We start from the raw sequence: 17,269 nt of genomic DNA, 5'->3' as shown, positions 1-17,269 counted from the left end.
TGTCAAATGCAGAGCTTAGATCAAGAAGAATCAAGATGTTTATTAACCCAGAATCCATCGACAGAAGAATGTCATTAATCACACGAAAAAGAGCAGTTTCAGTGCTATGTGATGAACGTTACGTAATGCTGACTAAAAAGGTTCAAAAAGGTCATAAGCATTTAAGTAAGATCTCAGTTGTGAAGCCACAATTTTTTCAAGAAACAGGAACATAAGACAGAGGTTATGCCTGGTATGGCATCAATGACATCAAATGTCATTGGTTGTCATGTCATTTTCCCCAGTGCCTCACACTAAATTTTAATTTGCAGAAGTGCATATTACATTTGCAACTGCTACAGATGGGAAGCTTTTAGTGAATAATTATTTGAAATGTTGTATTGTTGCTCACACAAAGTTCTTGTATGACTTCAAAAGAATAGGACTATAGTGAAATGGGTATGGATTACTTTTATGATAGTTTTGATGTCCATTTTAAAGCTTTGTCTGATTATATGAAAAAGGTGGCATGAACTTGTAAGGTGGAATGATCTTTTTTTGCTCGGAAAAAGTTAAAGTTATGGAAATGATGGAAAGTTATGAGCAAATAATGGGAGCATTCTCAACTTTGTGTTAAAAATAAAATCAAAATCAGAACACTGTATATTTTACATTAAGATTTTGTTTATTGAGTCAGTTGTAACAGGCTTTTTCCAAAGCACAACCACAAAAAATTATAAGTATTATGTTCTGTAGTGTCAAATCTCATTAAGATTTAAGCTGTGTCTCATGGACGTTGTCTCATGGGCTTCACATTAATGATGATGCAGAAATGTCATTGGAAGTGACAATTTAAGGAGAGTGTAGAACAATCCACTTTGCGTATGTGCATGTTTGTTTAGTCACCAATCACGCCCTCTCTAATGAGGTTCAGCTCATAGCACAGGCTCTCGTAGCGGTAGGCCATACGAATCTGAGCCACGTTGGTTTTGCGAATGTCATTGCCTTCAGGGCCATCCTTCAGATAGTTGGCACCAAGGAAGTGAATCTTTTCCTGTTTGTGTGAGAAAGCATATTATATTGCAGTATCAAGTCAAGTCACCTTAACTGCAATAGCACTTTATATAATACAGTTTGTGTCAAAGCAGCTTCACAGACACAGGAAAATAGCAGAATCAATAATGGAAACCTAACTAAAGCAGCATTAAAACACAACAGTGCAGTCAGGTTAGATCAATAACAGTGTGAAGTTCATGAGTTTGATTCAGCTGTAAGCAGTTGTACAAAAATAATTTAATTTACAATTAGAAAGGTTGTAAAGCCAAAAACTTGTACAAAAAATCCAGTTGGCAACAAACATATGTCATAGCACTGAGGAAGGGTTAATACCCCAAGAAAGATATTTTTTGCATACATTTTTGTGACCTCTGAGCAATAAATATAGACTTTTTGGCTGAATCTGGACAACTGCGGATCTCTTTCATCTCTATAACAATGTAATTTGGAATATAAAAAAAGTATATTTATTTTATGAAAATGTGAAATTAAAAAACTAAAATAAAAAATGGTTAAGTTGAAGTAGTAAACTGACCAAAACTAAAACTGATGAAATATAAATATATCAAAGCAAAATTAAACAAATATTAGACAAAATCACTGACACTTAAATTAAAATGAAAACTGAAAATTTTAATCTTAATTTTAATAATGGGGTTACACTTGAATATTAAATTTAATTTAATATTTTTAGCACCAATAGCATCATCAAATATATTTTTATTATTTTTACTTAAACATTGGTTGTATTGTAAAAGAATATACCTTGTGTCTAGATCAGTAAAATCAAGCATATGAAAGAATAGTGATGTGTTCGGTCTGGTGACCTCACCTCAGCAGACAGGCCGCTCTGGAGAACACTGTTTCTGGCAATCTCACACATGTCACAGGTGCTGAGCTTAAACACCTGGGCTGCAATGGCATACTCCTCCATAAGGGGCTCCTGTTGATGCAGTATTCAGATAAACACACTGAAGCTTCATCTAATTTGCACATATGAAAGGGTTAAAGCCTCACCCTAGTGTAGTGGAACTGCATGGGGTCGTCGGTGGACAGGGAGACCACCAGTCCCTTCTTATGAAACTCTGGCAGAGGGTTCTTGTTGTACTCTAGGAACAGACTGTTGTTGCTGAGTGGGGACATGGCAATTGGGATCTGTGCCAGATAATATAGATACTGCAGGACAGGGCTCTGTGGAACATAACGAGACAGTGAGTGTTGTGATTCTTGTGTATTTGGTAAGATGAACTGTGCCCCCTAATGGTCAAGGTAAATGGTGTATTAACCTTCTTGAGGTTGAGACCGTGAGAGATGTTGTCTGCAGTCATGAAACAGGCCAGCAGATGAGTGACAGCTCCAGCTTCCCCACAGTGAGGTCTGAACTGGAATGTGTTCATTCCTCTCTCCCTGGATACCACAAACACACACAGCACATAACAAATGGCATCTTAGTTTCTCATATAATAACCTCTTATGGACTGGTTTTAATCTGAAATAAATTCTTGTGCAAAACTCCCTGTACAGTACCAGGGTATTCTGGGAATTTAGTGCAAGTTGGTTGCTTACAGGCCTAAGTCAAAAATACTCAAATTCAAATCTCTACAAAATTCAGCTTTGATCAAAGGAATAAATTACATTTTAATGTATATTTATATAGAAAACAATTATTTTAAAATTGAAATAATAGTTCAGAATATTACTGTGTTTTTGTTACATTAAATGGATCTCTTTCAAAACATTAACAAATGTATGAAAATTTTGTTTCTCCAAAATAATTATTCTTAGCTTAAGTTGTGGACTCTAATTGCTCAGAAAAGTAACAGCACACTTCTCCCTTCAGGCTGTGCAATTAGTGTTATTATTCATGTCATAGTATGGGATGAAATACACACCAAAGTTTATTAAGTGGGAATCAGGGCGGAAACAATCCCTAACTTTAATTATTGGCTGTAATGATTGTAGCAAGCCCAATCCAGTCTACAAAGCTGCTTGCCTTTTTTGTGTTTTACTGAAATACTCACTTGCGCAGCTGATTGAGTCGGGCAATGTTTGCATACATGTAGTAAATCCAGTAAGAGTATGATGGGCTCTTCACCATGTCCCATTCCTCAGGTTTGGGGCTCTTTGTGGAGAACATGTGACCGCTGTGTTTAGACTCATCATCCACACTGTCAAAGCCAGTCACCTGTAGAGAGACAAAACGCAGGGATGAAGGGGTTCACTTCACAGGCAACAGTAATTTCTTAAACTGCTATTTGTTAATAACTGGAATCTTTTCTGGGAGCGTCCTAGGCTGTTTCTCGCTGATGGATTACACCCCAGCAGAATCGGAGCAGAGCTGCTCTCTGACAACATCTCCAGGACACTTCGCTCCATGTGACTAGTAAGAAAATTCTCTAATAACTATTATGATGAGTTTTGTTCCACCCGCTTAAATGATAAAAGTACTTGTGCTGTAAAAACTATTAAGACTGTGTCTGTTCCCCGAATAGTGAGGTCAAAATATAATGTAGGATCTAGAAAAAATCTTATCGTAATTAAACCAGAAAAATGTAAAGTAAATGAACAAAAACAATTTTTAAAGTTTGGGCTCATAAATATTAGATCACTCACACCTAAAGCAGTTATTGTAAATGAAATGATCACAGAAAATAGTTTTGATGTACTCTGCTTGACTGAAACCTGGCTAAAACCAAATGATTATTTTGGTCTAAATGAGTCTACTCCACCAAACTACTGTTATAAGCATGAGCCCCGTCAGACTGGTCGTGGAGGAGGTGTTGCAACAATATATAGTGATATTCTCAATGTTACCCAGAAAACAGGATACAGGTTTAACTCTTTTGAAATACTTCTGCTAAATGTTACACTGTCAGACATGCAAAAGAAGTCTAATGTATCTCTTGCTCTGGCTACTGTGTATAGACCACCAGGGCCGTATACAGAATTCCTAAAAGAATTTGCAGATTTCCTCTCAGACCTTCTAGTTACAGTTGATAAGGCACTAATCATGGGAGATTTTAATATTCACGTTGATAATGCAAATGATACATTAGGACTTGCGTTTACTGACCTAATAAACTCCTTTGGAGTCAAGCAAAATGTCACCGGGCCCACTCATCGTTTTAATCATACACTAGATCTAATTATATCGCATGGAATCGATCTTACTGCTATAGATATTGTACCCCAATGTGATGATATTACAGACCATTTCCTTGTATCGTGCATGCTGCGTATAACTGATATTAACTATATGTCTCAGCGTTACCGTCTGGGCAGAACTATTGTTCCAGCCACCAAAGACAGATTTGCAAATAACCTGCCTGATCTATCTCAACTGCTATTTGTACCCAAAAATACACATGAATTAGACGAAATTACTGACAACATGGGCACTATTTTCTCTAATACATTAGAAGCTGTTGCCCCCATCAAATTGAAAAAGGTTAGAGAAAAACGTACTGTGCCATGGTATAACAGTAATACTCACTCTCTCAAGAAAGTAACTCGTAGTCTTGAACGCAAATGGAGAAAAACTAACTTGGAAGTTTTTAAAATTGCATGGAAAAACAGTATGTCCAGGTATAGACAGGCTCTAAAAACTGCTAGGGCAGAGCATATCCACAAACTCATTGAAAATAACCAAAACAATCCAAGGTTTTTATTTAGCACAGTGGCTAAATTAACAAATTACCAGACGCCACCTGATTCAAATATTCCACCAACGTTAAATAGTAATGACTTTATGAATTTCTTCACTGATAAAATAGATAACATTAGAAATACAATAGCGAATGTAGATTCTACAGCGTCTAACACTTCAGTTTCATCCATCGCACCCAAAGATAAACTGCAGTGCTTTACAAATATAGGACAGGAAGAGCTAAATAAACTTATCACTGTATCTAAACCAACAACATGTTTATTAGATCCTGTACCCACTAAATTACTAAAAGAGCTGTTACCTGTAGCCGAAGAACTGCTTCTCAATATCATTAACTCGTCGTTATCTTTAGGTCACGTCCCAAAACCATTCAAGCTGGCAGTTATCAAGCCTCTTATTAAGAAACCAAAACTAGATCCTAGTGTACTGGCAAATTATAGGCCTATTTCAAATCTTCCATTTATGTCTAAAATTTTAGAAAAAGTTGTGTCTGCTCAATTGAGCACCTTCCTGCATAAAAATGATCTGTATGAAGAATTTCAGTCAGGTTTTAGGCCCCACCATAGCACAGAAACTGCACTTGTTAAAATTACAAATGACCTGCTTCTTGCGTCAGATCAAGGCTGCATCTCATTTCTAGTCTTACTTGATCTTAGTGCTGCGTTCGACACCATAGATCATGACATACTCATAGATCGATTACAAAACTATACAGGTATTCAAGGGCAGGCTCTAAGATGGTTTAGATCCTACCTGTCCGATCGCTACCATTTTGTTTACTTAAATGGGGTGTCATCTCATTTATCATCAGTAAAATATGGAGTGCCACAAGGATCCGTCCTAGGTCCCCTTCTATTTTCAATATACATGTTGCCCCTTGGTAATATTATTAGAAAATACGGAATTAGCTTCCACTGTTATGCTGATGATACTCAGCTATATATTTCAACGAGACCAGATGAAACTTCCCAATTATCTAAGCTAACAGAGTGTGTTAAAAATGTAAAAGATTGGATGACAAATAATTTTCTCCAATTAAATTCGGATAAGACAGAGATATTAATTATTGGACCAAAAAACACCACACAGAATCTTGTAGATTACAATCTGCAACTAGACGGATGTACTGTTACTTCCTCTACAGTCAGAAATCTGGGTGTTATATTGGACAGCAATTTGTCTTTTGAAAATCATATTTCCAATGTTACAAAAACCGCATTCTTCCATCTTAGAAACATTGCCAAGCTACGAAACATGTTATCTGTTTCTGATGCAGAAAAGCTAGTTCATGCTTTCATGACCTCTAGACTGGACTATTGTAATGGACTTCTAGGTGGTTGTCCTGCTTCGTATATAAACAAGCTACAGGTCGTCCAAAATGCAGCAGCTAGAGTCCTTACCAGGTCAAGAAAATATGATCATATTACCCCTATTTTACAGTCTCTGCACTGGCTACCTATTAAGTTCCGTATCAGTTACAAATTATCATTACTTACCTATAAGGCCCTAAATGGTTTAGCTCCTGCGTACCTAACTAGCCTTCTACCACGCTACAACCCATCACGCACCCTAAGGTCACAAAACGCTGGACTTTTGGTAGTTCCTAGGATAGCAAAGTCCACTAAAGGAGGTAGAGCTTTTTCACATTTGGCTCCCAAACTCTGGAATAGCCTTCCTGATAATGTTCGGGGTTCAGACACACTCTCTCTGTTTAAATCTAGATTAAAAACGCATCTCTTAAATTGTGAGTGTAGTTGCATCTGCATTTTTATTCTTTAGCTTGGGTTAAACTAATTTTACTTTGTTGGATCAGCAGCTATGCTAATGATGTCTCTATTTTGTTTCTATGTTTTGCCACGGGATTTACATCCCGTGGTAACTAGGATTTACACAAGCTCCAGTCTGGATCCAGAACACCTGAGAAGAGATGATGCTGACCCTCAGAGGACCCCAGATGATGCTAACCTTGAATCAACAAACAGAACTAACAATTATTGCTACATGTGTGACTGCATCCTATAATTACTATTAATTAATAATATTGATAGTTCATCATCTAGCTGACTATGTCTTGTATTATTATTATTATTATTTTTATTTTTCTAAAATCCTATCAAACGTGCACAAACTACTAGCTACTACTAAATATTGTAGAAACATAATTTTCTGTAAAGTTGCTTTGTAACGATTTGTATTGTAAAAAGCGCTATACAAATAAACTTGAATTGAATTGAATTGAATAATTTCGTGAAATATTATTCAATTTTAGAATAACTAATTTAATATATTTAAATTGTTTTATTAATTCCTGTGATGGCAAAGCTGAATTTTCAGGCATCATTACTCCAGTCTTCAGTGTCACATGATCCTTAAGAAATCATTCTAATATACTGATTTGTTGCTCAATACATTTCTATTATTATTATCAATGCTGAAAACAGTTATGATGCTTAATATATTTTTGTAAACTGATACTTTTTTTCAGGATTCTTTGATGAATAGAATGAATAGCTTTTGTAACATTAAAAATATCTTCACTGTCACTTTTTATCAATTTCATTCCGAATAAAGTATTAATTTATTTAACTATATATGTACATATACCAATTTTTTGAAAGGTGGTCTCTTTGCCTGTGTATCACTATTATTATATTTTCCAGATTTGCTCACATGCTTCAGGAAGACACTAAGCTCTGGGTTGGAGTTTGGGTCAATGGTGGCCTGGAAAACAGGGAGGAAGATGTTTTCCAGCATCTTTCCAAAGTGTGGCACAAAGTTCCTGGCTCTGAAAATGTCACTAAATGGGGACATGAGATAAACTGTTAGTAGAGTTTTCACAAAGACTGAGTGTGAGAAGTGAAAATAGGTTCACATACTAGATTCTGGGCACTTGAATCATCCACTTGAGTTGTGGAGAATAGACTCTGTGCTTGTTAAACCAGCTTGCAAGCTTAGCCCACTCATTAGGGTTACAGCCATAGATAGACAGACGAGGCTCTGCGTACTGGTATCTGGCATCCTCCAGGTCACTAGCAACTTCCTGTGAGATTCCAGAGATTACAGCTGATTTGATTGGCTTCCTGTTTGTGTAAATATGTAACACATGGTTCACCTAAGGCTTACCTTAATAATGGTGGCAAAATACTCTCCGGATAAGTGGTTCTCAGTCTTCATATATAGATCACGCAGCTCACTGGCACCCACAGGGTTGTACTTGGCATTGAATTTATCAAAACGCTGGAAGGTTTGTCTGCCCTGCATGAAGTAGTGTGAGAAATAACTGTAAATAACTTCAGAGACATCACAAATGACAGTTCTTGTAATCAATTAGGAGTGCCAAGAGGATATGCAGAGTGGATTTTGCAACCCATGTGATGGCCTTAAAATAGAGCACATGACAACTGCATAATGAGCACTGCATAGTGCTATAAGGATACTGTGACACATTATTTCTAGCGCTGAATTTCTGCGGTTATTCTTTGTATATTTTGTTCCCATGTCTGGGTAACCAGATCCTGAAGAACCTGTCTGAGGTGTTGTGAGACACTTACAGCATGCACATCCAGGGAATCGACAGTCAGGTCATAGGGGTGTAGATTAAGAGATTGAAAAAGCTCCTTCATGGTCACTTCCTTGCCCTTCAAAACATGCACCACACGATCTGCATCCACACGGTAGGACGTCTTGATGAAGCGGAGGAGGTGCTTCTGGTTCATGCAGGCAGCAGCGTGGATGTGAGTATCCACCTACAATAACAACAACATAACTGTCAAAATGTGGGTTAAATAATTTCAGCATAAGTGACATATTTAAGTCATACCTTTCTGCAGTTGTAAAAGTCCCTGTGGGGATTTTTCTTCAGCTCTTTCATTTCTTCCATCTCATTCAACATCTCATGCACATTGAATTTTGACATGAGAAACTTCAGACGGCGATGAGTGTATGTCTTTCTGAGCATTAACATTTTCAATGAAAGAACAAACAATATAGCCTTTAAACTTAATATTATACAATATCATTAAAAAGTTTGGGGTCAGTAATATTTGTAAAACAATTTATCATTTTAATCAGCTAGGAAACATAAAATGAAGTCATTGTATTGTCACAAATGTATATTACAATAAATGCTGCTTTTTATAACTTATCTCAATATAACAAAAAAAAAAAAAATAAGAAGCATTTGATAATAAGAAGAAATGTTTATGCACCAAATCAACATTCAGAATGATTTCTGAAAGATAATGTTCCTCTCAAGACTAATGGAGTCATGGCTGCTGAAAATTGAGCTTTGCCATCACAGGATTAAAACGTAATGTATCTTTTAAATAATGTGTTCTGCTTTTACTGCATTTTTATAATTAGAAGCAGATTTAGATGATAAAAGAAATATTTAAAAATGTTATCGACCTCAAACTTTTGAGTAGTAGTTTATATCATAAACACACTCACACATATGTACATATATATATATATATATAGAGAGAGAGAGAGAGAGAGTATAGTCAGAATATAGAATATAGATCTGCAGTGCTTTCGTGAACTTACATTGGGCCCTGAGCAATCAAGGCGATGAGGTAGTTCATGTCGTCTATGAAGGTGGCAAGATCTGGACCGGGGTGGTTCAGAGGCTGGTGTTTATCAGCAGATGCTGCATCTTTGTAAACATAGATAACACCATCCTTCATGCGAGCGACGTAGCCAAGGCTAGGTGGGAAGTCCTTAGTGCAGAAAGGATCCTCTCCAGACTTAGGAGGAGGGGTGAAGACTGCAACACAACAGTAATGTTATATTTCACTGAATTCAACAAATACGACTATTCTTCAGTTACCAAACACTTTTTTTACAGTGACATAGTAAAAGATAAGTAAGAGTATTAAGTAAGCTATGTTGACTTAAAATCTTTGTGTTTTTATCATGGAATTCTGTTTCTGTTATTACCTGGGAGCACCTGATCTTCAGGTTTCCACTGCTCTCCTTCAATCTTGCACAAGAACTGAGAGGCAATGATGGGGAATCTCTGGAAAGCCAGTCTCATGTACTTCTCTCTGATGGTCAGGGCACGGTACAGACCCTTACAGGCCAGCTCAAAGTCATCCATAGTCACCTGCAGAACAGTTTGGAAGAATGTGATTCTGTGCAACGCCAACGCTGATTGTTATCTTTGAAATGCCTATATCTATGAGTGGAAATGTGATATGTTGACAAATGCAAATGTATATGTGACCCTGGACCACAAAACCAGTCTTAAGTCGCTGGGGTATATTTGAATCAATAACAAAAAAAAAAAAAAAAAAACGTGTCAAAATTATAAATGTTTCTATGTTAAAAATCATTAGGATATTAAGTAAAGATCACGTTACATGAAGATATTTTGTAAATTTCTTACTGTAAACATATCAAAACTTAATATTTGGTTATTAATATGTATTGCTAAGAGCTTTATCTGGACAACTTTAAAGACGATTTTCTCAGTATTTCGATTTTTTTTGCACCCCCAGATGACAGATTTTCAAATAGTAAATCTTGGACAAATATTGTCCTATCCTTACAAACCACACAAAATTGGAAAGGATATTTATTTCCAAAAATTGACCCTTATGACTGGTTTTGTGGTCCAGGGTCACATATGGAGTCATAGAGTGCACTGACTGGGTGACACTATATTTAAAAGTCACCATGTCCTTGATGTCAAGCCAGGGCTGTTGAGTTTGAATCTTAGAGTAGGCAAGAACTGATGACTACATGTGGAAAGTGAGAGAGTTCCTTAACTCTCCGAAATTCCCCTCCTAAATGTCAGATATATATTTCAGAAACCATATCCAGGGATGGGCTCCACCTGCTAAGATGGAGAGACCCCCTAGCTTGGCTGATCTATTTCAGCTGTCCAGTTACCTGCAAAGGGCAGTGTGTAAATCAACGCTTAAATAACATGTACATGTTCCAGTCAGGTCCTGAAAGTTATATGTTGGACTGTACCCCAGCAGCGTAGTCCCCAGTGATGGACACTCTCTGGAAGTGAGGGACCTCCAAGTAGGTTGGTTTATCTTCTAGCATGGGCTGAGTGCGACTGAGATGCTTCTTACTGTGTGGGGATAAGTTAAAGGTTAGGGTGGACCTTTTTCATGGACTATGAAGTGTTTAATTTCATTTATAACGTATTTAACAGTATATATTGGGGCATTAAACTTCCTAATTAAACAGAGGGACAGGCCAATGTAAATAAAATCAATCACTATTTCTGATGTAGAAAGGTAATTTAATGACCAAAGAAAGCCAAAACACAACTTTTGGGTGACATACTAGCCTACAAGTGTAGCGATCGGGGAATGGGGGATTTACAATGGTGCCATGACCCGGATGGGAGTGAGTGTAACGAAGGCCAGCTGGTAGATGCTGTGCAGGTAAACCTTACTCCCCTGATCTCAAGATGCACACTAGTGACTGATGCTAGGGAGCCTGTGGTCTTTAACCTCCTTGTTAGTGAGCCCACCTCCTATGTTAGTGAGCCCACCTCCTATGTCAGTGACCCGGTTCAAGCCCTTCACGGAGTGGGTGCGAGTAGTAGGACCCGAGGGGTTACACAAGTAAAAATTTAGTTACTGTATATTACTGTATAATACTGTATATTTCTACACATTGCAACAGTACCCTAAAACTTTTTATGCTGCATCCTCACTAATAGATGTCAGCATAAAGTTTTATTGTATCAACCAGGAAAACATTAATTACCTTATTTAATTTAAATAAAAAATAAGTTATATAATTGTATAACTTGTACACTGACCGCTTCTCTACATCATCATCCTCCACTACATGTAGGGCCAGCTCTTGGTTGAGTATAGGACAGTCATCAGCCACATCAAACATGGAGATCTCATCACGGATATCATCATCTTTGGTCTCCGAAGCAAATACACGCTCTGCGAAGGCACGTGTGCCATCATCGGTCTCTGATGACCAAAAGCCAAAGCAAATTAGTTATTTAAGGAGACAGTGGCTAAACAAACAACAACTACTTGTAAATCATGAGAAAATTCCCATTCTAAACAGTGACACGGGGCAGTGCAGTCGCTTGTCAATGACGTTTGTTACCTTTTGTTACCGCCTTTACTGACGTAGAAACCACGTGACAACAGTGTCGTGGACAAATGCGGAAGTAGCTTCGCCACAAACTTCAACTAGAAAGAGATGCCAATCTCGCTTGTGTTTTACTCGACAGGTGAGTTGTTTTGATTCGTATCTTTACAGAAAACGTAAGCTATTATAACGATCAACAAGATTAGTATTATGGGGCATACACGCCAAACGCGGGGCATCGCATCTGATCCATAGTCTGATCACGTCTTTGCATTGACTTTGTATGTAATCTTCATGTGCAAATCATTGAACTCACATTAAAGGTTGTGGGGAAGTCATGGCCTAACGTTTAGCGAGTCGGAATCGCAATTGAAATGTTGTGAGTTCGAGTCTCGGGCCGGCAGGAATTGTAGGTGGGGGGAGTGCATGTACAGTGCTCTCTCCACCTTCAATACCACGACTTAGGAGCCCTTGAGCAAGGCATTGAACCCCCAACTGCTCCCCGGGCGCCACAGCATAAATGGCTGCCCAGTGCTCTGTGTGTGTGCACTTCGGATGGGTTAAATGCAGAGCATGAATTCTGAGTATGGGTCACCATACTTGGCTGAATGTCATGTCACTTTCACTTTACTTTCACTTTCAAATCCATGATTTATCTTTCCGCCTGATTGATGGCCGTCAGCGGTTGGGTAGAAGACGACAAATCCCATCATTCCACGCTCCTTCTTGGCGTCATCAAACCACGCGATTGTTATTGTTTTGGTGGTGGGCCCTCCTGTGGCAGGTCCTACAACCTGTACCTTTAAAGGTATCTCGGCATCTCTTTCTAGTTGAAGTTTGTAGCGAAGCTACTTCCGCATTTGTCCACGACACTGTTGTCACGTGGTTTCTAGGTCAGTAAAGGCGGTAACAAAGGGTAACAAACGTCATTGACAAGCGACTGCACTGCCCCGTGTCACTGTTTAGAATGGGAATTTTCTCATGATTTACAAGTAGTTGAAAACATTAGAGATATTGTTAGTGATCAGCTGGACAAAATATATAACACTAGCCTAGTGCTTTTTGGATATTTTACTGCAAATATCTTACATCTATCTAATTGTACCTTTAAGTATAAAATTTTATTTTCTACTTTAAAAACCATTAAAAAGCCATTAGACAATAAGTGAACAACCAACTTGTACTTATATACAACACCTGACTGTTTTTCGAAACCTCATACTAATGTTGAACTTGCTAACCAGAGCATGCTTTTGGCAAAAATACCCTTTTTCAGAATGATTTAACTATGGAGTGACTATGACCGCTAGCAGTGATGGAACAAAATCTCCCATGAAGAGATGAACGAAACTATGACAAATTCTATAAGCCAAGACACACATCACCAACTAACAACAGCACAACCCAAACCATAACTTGAACAGACAAGAAACTTTGAGGCCTACATCGTAAATGCTTTTAAGAATCATATTAAACATGCAAAGAAATACATGTCAAAGTCATTTGTTTGCTTATGAATTACATTGGGATGGAAAACCATTTTATCTGCAATAAGTTTTTATTCTGTTTTGGTATTTAGTTTCTGTCTTTTCCTCTAACAGAAGTATCTGAGCAAGAAAATCCGTACTGACTACAATGTCACAAATTTTGTTACTTGATTGTTACTTGCAGTTTTAACACGTTGATCTCGGGCGGGTTCCTTTGTACTTACTTCTTTCTGATTATTCCGCAGAGTTGCCAAGGAAGATCCAAAACATTGTAAAGAAAAGGAGGTTATAGGTTAGACTGAATTAGTAAGATACACACCGGCATTTTACTCACATTAATAAAAATAAAAAAATCTGCTGTAATATTAAATGAAATCTCTCTATATTGCAGACAACCTGTATAGCAAGAGTCATGAAATTTACAGTAAAATAACAAGTTGAGTATGAACATGAAGGTGAATTGCAATGACTTATAAAGGTAAAGTAGTAAGTACAAAATTATGGCACAAAAAAAATGTCATGCACATCATCAGTGACTTTTTTTTTCTTACAATCGCTGACAGAGATCATCAAAAGAACTCAGACAAGGCTTGACATTTCACAAACAGTTTATCTGTTCTCACATAGAGGCAAACATATATAGCAACATCACAATATATTTGTTATAGTTCACTAACAAGATTATACTCTTCTTTTTTTTTACAGGTCTAAGTCAAATCATAAACGGATTTTGGTCCTGTGGGGCCCTCTTTTGTCACAACTGCAATACATATTGAACAAATAAAAGGAAATGAAACTCAGTGTACATCTCAATCAGCTTCCTACTTGAGTATTGTAGTCAGTATACTGATCATGGAGCTCAAACGATCACTTCCTAAAAAGTCCCACAATGCACTGATGCTGCTCACTACTGATGCTCACTATGTTCTCTTTTTTTTATTGGAATATACTAAATACAATGAAAGAGCAATAATAATAAATCTACACATTTCATTTTTCTACTAAGGGTGGACACAAACATGAACAGTCACAACCCTCAGTAAACCCAAACCACACCCACTCCAAAGGAGGAGAATACAACTTAAGCACATTTTCAATAATTACATTTTCGTTTTTGGGTTAATCTCATGGATTATAACAACTAAACAAATAAGCAGTTTGTTTATATTAAATAATATTCAGCATCCTCAAGACCACATTCCTCTACTCAAAAATCACACAACCGGAATTCCATGGCCAATCTATTGGGATACTCCAGTATGGGATGGTTTCTGAGATTCCCTCATCTACCAGTTCATGCCCTTTCCAAACACACAAACAATCATACACCTACAATTCCTTCCAATACTTACGCTTCTCATCTGCTGGGTTAGTAATATGTACCCATCAGACATGAGACAGGATGCATGTAGAGAGGGGGAAGCGAAAAGTTCCAGTCACAGAAAAGGATAATAACACACATTGACCAAAACAGTAAAATCCTCTTTGCAACTTCATGTGTTTTCTTAGTGTTACTTGCATAATTCACTGAACTTTCTCCAGCTTGATAATAAGCAGAGTAAGACAAAAGTAATAAGATCTAATACATTGCATGTTTATCAGTGTATTAGACTCAGTTGTTATTACATGGGTGTGAAATCATTAACAAGATGATTATAGTGGTCTGCTGTTTGACCTCTCTGAATACGTGGCCTTTCCTGCTGCCTTGAAATGATAGTTTATTTTTAAACCTGGTGATATCAGTGACTGATATCACAGCCTGCAAATTTATATTGAGATTATTCTTAGCCTTCACAGTATTAAAAGTCTGAAATCAAATCAATATCCTACTCAGAGGAACAAAATACAGCTGCTATAAGTTTACACACACCTGGCAGAATCTGCAAAATATCCCTGGTTTTAATAAAAGTGATTTTTAATGATCCCTCTTAAAATTATTATTTTGCACATTCTGCAAGGTGAGTGTAAACCTATGACCACACTAGGGCTTGAAAACAAGGATTTATAATGTAAAAATAAACTTTAAGTGAGTTACAGCATGTGAAGAACCAAGCATGACATTTGATCCACTGAGAAGCAGTCCTTTGAATTCTCCAGCATCCCCGTGCTGAATCTAATAATTCATAACTTATAAGCTTTCAAAACCTCGCTTATATATAGAACAAACAATCTTGCACATTGCCACAGCTGCAAAGAGCATCAGTGTGAACTCCTGCATGCATAAAAAAATCTGATAAACTCTATTTGAAATTTTCAAGGATTTCAGATTGCACTCGTCTGTATCTAAACAGCACAAATCAGTCCAATCACAGGCCTGAAACGCTAACAATTTCAGTTGCTGTTAATTAAAATGTCAGACTCAGGGGTGTTGACACAGTTGCTCTCGTCTTTGAATTAAAGTTCCCAAAGATATTCTCATATACCAGCACTACCAAAAATAGAAGTTGTTAGAAAACCTAACCTTGCCTAGTGTACCTCTTGTACAAGAGTTGACCTGCATAAATAACTATTCGGACACTCCCATTCCTAGATTACGGCTTCTGCCGGAGACCCACAGTGGTGATATGATTATGAAGATATTATGCAACATGTTCAGTTCTTCAAATAACATTTCATAGACATCAATTTAGCCATTCTGTAATGCAAAACAGATTTCATAGTTAATGTTAAAAACAAATCTTTTCTTTGTGACAGGTGGTGAATGGACACTCACCAGGCACAGCAACTTTGGACATGTTGGCTCTGACACTATCACTCTTTCGGTAGAAAGCAGGATGGTCCAGCACTGCTCCTTGGTAGCGGGAAAGTGTGCGGTTGGACACTGCACCTGGGCAATATGAAGCAGCGGTTGCCCAGTGTAACCAAAGCTGTGTAGTGGATACGAGGGCTTGATACTCCAGGTTCTGTGTGTTCAACTCTATTTTAAGTTTTAAGGTTTAAATGACAAGCTCACACATGGGAAAGTGGGATATTATGTAAGTGTATATACACACACAGACACACACATACATCCATGAATATGTAGGAGAAAAAGACACAATATGCTCAGTTTTCAATTAATTTACTGGTAAAACTTTTTGTAATATGACAGGCACATTAAACATACATTACACATTAATACCCCCCCCCCCCCACCCCAAAAAAAAAGACATGAAATGTTCGTTATCACAATTTTCTGATTAAAGAAAGTCTGTGATATTAATAAATTGTGCTGAAACCGTAAAATACATTATAAATCAAGTTTTCATATAGCTGAAAAAGAAAAGACTGGTAATGTAATGGCAAACTTAGTTTGTATCTTCTAGAAAACACCCTTCCTCTGTTAAAGCAAAGATAGAAGGCCAAACACTGAATGATTAATAGGAACATGTTTCAGATTTCATCAGGCACAGGTTCAGATAAATGCGATATAAATAACATGACAGTCGACACGAATAATCGTTTTACCTTCTTGATAAACCTTCACTGGCTTTAAAGAAGAGACTTCAGGCATGAAAATAAACATTGCAACAAAATTCACTATGGTCTGTTACAATTTCAACTAAATCCATTTTTACAGCTTTGATTGGAAGATTTAAGACATTATTTAAGGAGAGCTAAAAGATGTCATGCTCTATAGGACGCAGAAGGTGGCACACAGATTTGGCATGTACACCAGCAGCACCATGATTCAAAAGGCCCTTTATGTAAGATCCATCACATCCCATCCGATTGAGTTTTCTGTATATCATATTCTGTAATCATTCTAATCATTATGTATTATATGTCAAAATATACAATTAACATCTGAGAGTAAAGAGGATAAAAGAAACCCTAGACTCTAGAGTAAATGGAACTACAGTATAGGAGAAACAGTAAATATAAATGCTAAAACTCTTTGGCTACAACAAAAAAGAAAAAGAAAAGAAAGGCAAAAGGGAAAGAAATAAACAGAAATAATCCCACGCACTTCTGCGTTCACAGTATTCCGGAGCATTGAAGCTGCAGATTAAGATTAAGGGCA

General features: G+C 37.2%; 1 protein-coding gene across 2 annotated transcripts; it reads right to left on the bottom strand.

Annotated features, from left to right (window-relative positions):
• Nucleotides 1-645: 645 nt before the first annotated feature.
• LOC132114852 (AMP deaminase 1-like) lies at nucleotides 646-16,117 on the bottom strand. Of its 2 annotated transcripts, none has more exons than XM_059523211.1 (15): nucleotides 15,980-16,117; nucleotides 11,487-11,652; nucleotides 10,679-10,784; nucleotides 9,641-9,806; nucleotides 9,248-9,467; nucleotides 8,523-8,652; nucleotides 8,254-8,448; nucleotides 7,826-7,957; nucleotides 7,579-7,742; nucleotides 7,373-7,499; nucleotides 3,057-3,220; nucleotides 2,322-2,442; nucleotides 2,053-2,226; nucleotides 1,868-1,978; nucleotides 646-1,033 (listed from the first exon to the last, which is right to left on the bottom strand). In XM_059523211.1, the coding sequence occupies exons 1-15, from the start codon at nucleotides 15,999-16,001 to the stop codon at nucleotides 878-880; spliced, it is 2,154 nt and encodes a 717-aa protein (XP_059379194.1). In that variant the 5' UTR covers nucleotides 16,002-16,117; the 3' UTR covers nucleotides 646-877. The 2 variants fall into 2 exon arrangements, with proteins under 2 accessions (XP_059379194.1, XP_059379195.1); XM_059523212.1 differs by having other exon boundaries at nucleotides 15,974-16,113.
• Between the last annotated feature and the right edge of the window lie 1,152 nt (nucleotides 16,118-17,269).

This window comes from Carassius carassius, chromosome 34 (assembly GCF_963082965.1).
Source record: "Carassius carassius chromosome 34, fCarCar2.1, whole genome shotgun sequence".
Lineage (NCBI taxonomy): Eukaryota > Metazoa > Chordata > Actinopteri > Cypriniformes > Cyprinidae > Carassius > Carassius carassius.
This window is presented reverse-complemented; position numbering and strand designations above follow the sequence as displayed.